Source organism: Limulus polyphemus, unplaced genomic scaffold (genome assembly GCF_000517525.1).
Source record: "Limulus polyphemus unplaced genomic scaffold, Limulus_polyphemus-2.1.2 Scaffold325, whole genome shotgun sequence".
Taxonomy (NCBI): Eukaryota; Metazoa; Arthropoda; class Merostomata; order Xiphosura; family Limulidae; genus Limulus; species Limulus polyphemus.
In genome coordinates this window covers 23953-29927 of record NW_013665935.1, presented here as the reverse complement: position 1 = coordinate 29927, position 5975 = coordinate 23953, and the positions used below count along the sequence as shown (strand labels likewise).

General features: G+C 29.1%; 1 protein-coding gene across 1 annotated transcript in view; it reads right to left on the bottom strand.

Annotated features, from left to right (window-relative positions):
* LOC106457389 (RNA-binding protein 28-like) overlaps positions 1 to 5975 on the bottom strand; it is a gene marked incomplete at its 5' end in the record, with an annotated part of 25900 nt that overhangs the window by 18730 nt on the left and 1195 nt on the right. The window contains 2 exons of the mRNA XM_013916800.2: positions 2028 to 2120; positions 5594 to 5669. Of these exons, the coding sequence (XP_013772254.1) occupies positions 2028 to 2120; positions 5594 to 5669 (169 nt within the window). The remainder of the gene's footprint in view (positions 1 to 2027; positions 2121 to 5593; positions 5670 to 5975) is intronic.

Here is a 5975-nt window from a genome sequence, read left to right as displayed (position 1 = left end):
ATAGAGCAATTTATAATATTTGGTTATTTCAAAATGCATATATAAAACCTAAAAAAATTATTTTGTTTTACATCCTCCATGTACAAACTTAGACAAGGCTTAGCAAATTATAGCAAGTGGGCAAACAAGTACAAAGTTTGTAAGTAGAAAACAATCGTTGTTTTCTATATTTCTTTAATTACTGTTCTATGTTTTAAGAACCATCACTGAAATTTAAGAACCTATTTATAAACAGTAATAATATATATGCATATGTAATGTATCATAACCAAAATGTGACTGTATTTTTCAAAACAATGGTTCAATAGAGCAAACCAAAGACAAGTTACTTTGTAAAAGCCAGTTTTATATTATAGGATGTAGTAACATGATTGCACATGCACCACATCATTGCAACTTCTGTAATGTTAGTTAGACCTGGCTGAAAGGTCAATAAAGTAAATATATATATAGATGTTATGAGATTTAAGCTATTTAAACTAAACATTTGTGGTTTCTTGTTATAATTTGTTATCATTCTAGAATGAAAAAAAAGAGTAATTTATATCTATTTTCTAATTCTTTATGTTGGTTACAAGGTTGGTCAAATCGACCAAACCCATAAAGAGATACAATAATGAAAATAACATATAAAATATAAAATATTTTCTGAAAAAAAAACGTTTGATAATTAACTGGAGGTTATTAGGTTATAAAGACTTTACACGTGAAATTTGACAATTTTCTGTTGCATTATAGTATTTTTAATCTTAAAATCAAAATTACTATGCATGTTGGACAGTCAACATTCAAAAAGAAAAAATGCATAAGCAAATCATTAGTTAAAAAGTCTTAAAACTTAATAAAAAAAATAAGATATTTTGTGTACTAAAGCCTTGTAATGTTTACTGATAATCTGCAAAATTTCGTGAAGATATGTGTACATTATTAAAAGTTATAGTTTGAAAACTATAACAAACACAAAATGGTTATGAGATCGGTTCTTTGAACTGAGCCCATAGTGAGAGAGTAAAGGAAGCAAAAATTACATAAAGGATAACATTACATAATATTCCCCTTCCTTCTTTTGTTATTAAATTCCTAAAAGCTGGCTCATTTAATTGATTAAATGGTTGTGTCTTTTGACTGAAAGCTAAAAGTCAATGAAAAAAAATTGGAAATACACTCTATTTCAGTGTTTTTTATCCCCCTTCTTGGACAAAACTCCTAAAATAAGATAGCTCATGTACACCCTCAGGCAGTTTCCAGTTGCCATACAAAAATTATGGTAATCATGTCAGTCAACCATGGATGATGCAAACCAAAAGTGTATAAAATAAGTGAAAATGTTCAGTATTTCAGGGTCTCTGTTTTTCATCCCCTTCACAGGCCAAAATCCTAAAACAAAGTAGCCCATGTACACTGTTGGTCAGTTTCCAGTTAACATAACAAAAACTATGGCAATTGAGCCAGTGAACTTTGTGTGATGTAGTGTGCTAACACCCATCCACACAATACTGAATCATCATTGTAGTAAGATGAACTGAAGTCAGGTGGAATGAGATTACTTGATTACAGATGTTTGTCTTGTCTTATTCACAATATTACAGTAGCTTGCCTTTTCATAGCTACCATAATGCAGTAGTTTGTCTTGTTATAACCAATAATACAGTAATTTCTTATCAAAGATATAATAATAGAGGAGCATCTTCTTATAATTATAATACTAGAGTACTTTATCTTGTCATAGCTATAACATTACAATAGTTCGTCTTGTCATAACTGTATTACAGTAGTTTGTCTTAACATATTATAGTATTTTTTTCTTGACATAGCTACAATGTCACAGTAGTTTGTCTTGTCATAGCTATAATATTATAAATTCTGCTTATCCTTCTACTGTTTTGAGCAGTGTATTTCAAATATCCAAGTTAGTTAATTTTTTTAAAACAAAGCTCTTTTATAATAAAATTAAGAATTAATTTTTTTTAATAAAATAAAAGTTATGAGAAACTTAAAAATAAGTTCATACACGTTGTGTAACTTACCTAAAAATTCTTTTGCATTGAGAGAATTTATAGCTTTAATTGCACTGGAAGTGTTCTCAAACTGCACAAATGCAAAACCTTTCATTTTTCCATCTGCAAAATGATAGCAGTTCATTTTTAGCATAGAAACAAAAAGTAAATAATTTTAGTGGATTATCTTTATCTTATACAAGAAAAAGTAGCTTGCAAAGTTACATTTGAATTAAGAAAAAAACTTTTGTTATGTAAATAATAATAAAACACCTTTCTGTTACACCTTAGTAAGTATACAGTTGGTCAATGTGGACACGTGGATGAGTAGTTAACAGGTATTCGAGTAATTTTACCTGACTAATAGCAGATACTTAAGTATATGTCTAAACCTTTTGTAATGCAAAGATAATGTATTTACATAAACATGAATATTATAGTGTTCTTTCCCCTAAATCACTGGATATTTAATAATATTAACTTATTCTTTTATTACTTCACTAACATAATTTATATTTTTATACTTTAACATAAGAAATCAATTAAAACATTCAAGCTAGAAACTAAAATACAAAATGAGTTATTATATATAAAGAAAGCCTATTTTGTCTGTAAAGATAGTACAAGTAACATTTTTCCTGAGTAGCGTACTTATATCTTTTGTGTCTGACAATTAACTCTCTTTTGATGCTGAAATTTCATTCCAACTTGTCTATTAACTGTAACTGCAGTTTAACATGAATATTTAACAGGTTATAGTAATTAAAAATAAATAAATTTCATGATTTCTTTTGTCTCTTGAAACCCTAAACATTCCATATAACCAACAAGTCTAAATATGAGGATAAATACCAGTGAGCGTAACAGCTAGAGGGCCACCATTACATACTACTCATGTTTATCAAAGTTTAGTTCCAATAATGTTCATTATGACAAATTTTAAAAAACTAGAAATAAAAAACATGTAATAAAAACTTCAAGAATCCCACTATGATCTGAGAGTCTTAAGGGGCATACCAAAGATAACATCAGGAGCTATTAAATACTATTGAAAAACTAACATTTTCAAAAGTTTTCCATCACTTCACCAGGCTGTCAGGCCATCAATTGATATGGGTCTAGGGGTCCACAGAACAATGGTTCAGGTTGGTAGATACCAACTAATGTATTGATTACTGGTATTGTTTGTTTGTTTTAAACTTCGCCCAAAGCTACACGAGGGCTATCTGTGCTAACCGTCCCTAATTTAGCAGTGATAAGACTAGAGGGAAGGCAGCTATTCATTACTACCCACCACCAACTCTTGGGCTACTCTTTCACCAACTAATAATGGGATTGACAATCATATTATAAACCCCTACAGGATAAGCATGTTTGGTGGGACTGGGATTCGAACCACCTGGTCATCTCAGGCCCAATTACTGGTAAACAGTAACATTATGCAACTGACTGCATTTCCCAATTAATATCATCATCAAAACTTGCATGTAAAAACAATGAGTCCATAACGAGTGGGTTACCCATCTAGGCATGTTTTAACACATTTTAACTTCTAGTTCACTTCTTGTTCTAAGTTTAATAGTTGAATACTGTTTTGAGCATTATTGAAGAATAAGCTTTTCAGATGAACTTATGGTTTAACAGGTGTTTTGATAATGTTGCTCCACATTATCAAAAATAAGTTTAAGTTCAATTGTAGTCTTCAACAAATGTACACTCACTGTACTGGTGATGTATACACGTTAATAGTCTTGGATTTGGTATTGAATTTCTAATACTTTAAGATATACTGAAGTTTAATGTGTAAAACTACCTCACATTATTTAAAACAAATTTCATATTATGATAACAGATACAAAATTTATGATTTCTTTTTATTCCCACCTGTTAATTTTTTAATATAAAGTACAAATTCAATCAGATGTGCACCTATCTGAAAAAAAAAGCCAGATAATTAATTCCAAAGTTAATTTTATTTTTAAACAAAATTTTGTTTCATTTTGAGAATTTTCATAATCAAAATATACAAACATTACAGACAAATAATGACAAAAAAATGCATGGAATTACAATGCTCAGTAACAAAACAACATACTTTTATGCACTTGTATTGTTGAGTGGAAAAATAAATGTGATGAAATTATTCTAGTTACATAAAAGCAGCAACAAAGATGTAAATCAGGAGTGTACTAAAAATAATGCATGGTAATAGAAATGCATTACTAATTTTCAAAAAGTCTGTGCTGTGCACTACCAATATTTGTGCCCGTTTCCAAAACTGTTTCAATACTTTAATGCCATGACAGCATATTTCCATTTCCATAACAGACCCTTTACAATTATGAAAGTTCCCTTTATATTACTACTAGTCATGTGTTTCTTGGAATCACCACTGGTTCAGGTAATAATTTATCTACAATTCTGGTCAATGGGAAAGCTTCTTATTACTCCTAAATATTTTCTTCCTGGTAAGCAGCCGATGCAAGGTGGAGAGAAATTTAGTTCTCATATTTAATTTAATCTCTCCAAAGAATGATCTTCTATCATGTATGAATTTTTGTAATTCTACATTCATAGCAATAGATCTAAATTTTGTGACAGTTACATTTCATTTACTAGTGTTAATAAGTAATTCTTTTAGTTAAAAGGTGTACAACTCAAAATACTGTAAAATGTTTTTTGACTTTTTTCAGGAGAAGTAGTATTTTTTAAGATTAAAAAACGTTTTGGTCTTTTATTTCAAAGGTTTTTTTCTTTTATTTTGGCATTTACTATTTTTCTGAAGAACTCAAAAGCACATTGAGGTAAAAATATTAGTTTCATTTCAACATATTCTAAGTTAAGAAGAGCCTCAGATTTCATTTTAGAGCACTTTTAAACCTAACAGTTTTCAGAAGTCAAGTGCTCCCACTTATTTTTTCCAATCATGGGTGCAGCTAATTTCCCAGTGCATCATTAACCTATGAAGTCATCCTATGCCCTTGATGGAAATATTATTGTATTGTGGGATTAATTTTTGTTTAACACTTTCACTGCTAGGTGTATTTTTAGATACATAATAAAACAAAAATGCAGGTATAAATATTTCATTACTTATTTGAAACACAAAACTGGTAAATTTTGGGAAGTACAAATAAGAATAACCTTTCTTCATGGTAGTACAAAATTTCAAACTGTTATGTGGTTAATACCATACTTTTCAAGACTAAAACAAAAGTTATATATTATATGCTTTAAAAATAAAAACTACAAAATTAAATGCAGTATATTAATCTCAATAAATAAAAGAGGAGAGAAAGATAAGTTGTAAATGTGCAGTCCACTTTACAAATACATATTTATATATGAATATTTTTCAATACTCAAAGTTTAAGTTCAGAAAAGATACAGGTGATCTCTATTTCAGAACTTGAGGTTCAATTTAAAAAATGTGACTTAGATAACTCTTCTGGTTCTTATATAAAGAGATTTGTGATGATTGTGTACATATAAATTTGCATACTGCAAAAAGTGGAGAGAACAACTTCCTTGAATAAGAACGAACATGAAAATTTCTAATATTAAACAGTTATATATAAGATAAAGCTAAACATTACCTTCTTTCTTAGGAATGGTTATTTCTGTGATATTTCCAAATTTAGAGAAAGCTTGTTTGATCTTTTTATCAGTGGCCTAAAAATATTAAAAATATAGTAACATATTTCTGTAACATAAATGAAAAAATACACACACACACATATATACACAGTGTGGTCACAAGTAAATAGACACCACCTTTTCAGAAAAAAATAAATTTTTCAGTCATATTCACATGAATTGATATATATATAATTTAATTAATATCTAGTAGATCTTCCTTTCACTTCGTGGAGTTCTTTGATCCTTTGGGGCATCTTGAAAATAATCTCGTCAATTTTAGATTGTGGGATTTGCGCCCACTCTTGCTTCAAAACTTGGAGTAGATCGCTCTTCAAAGTT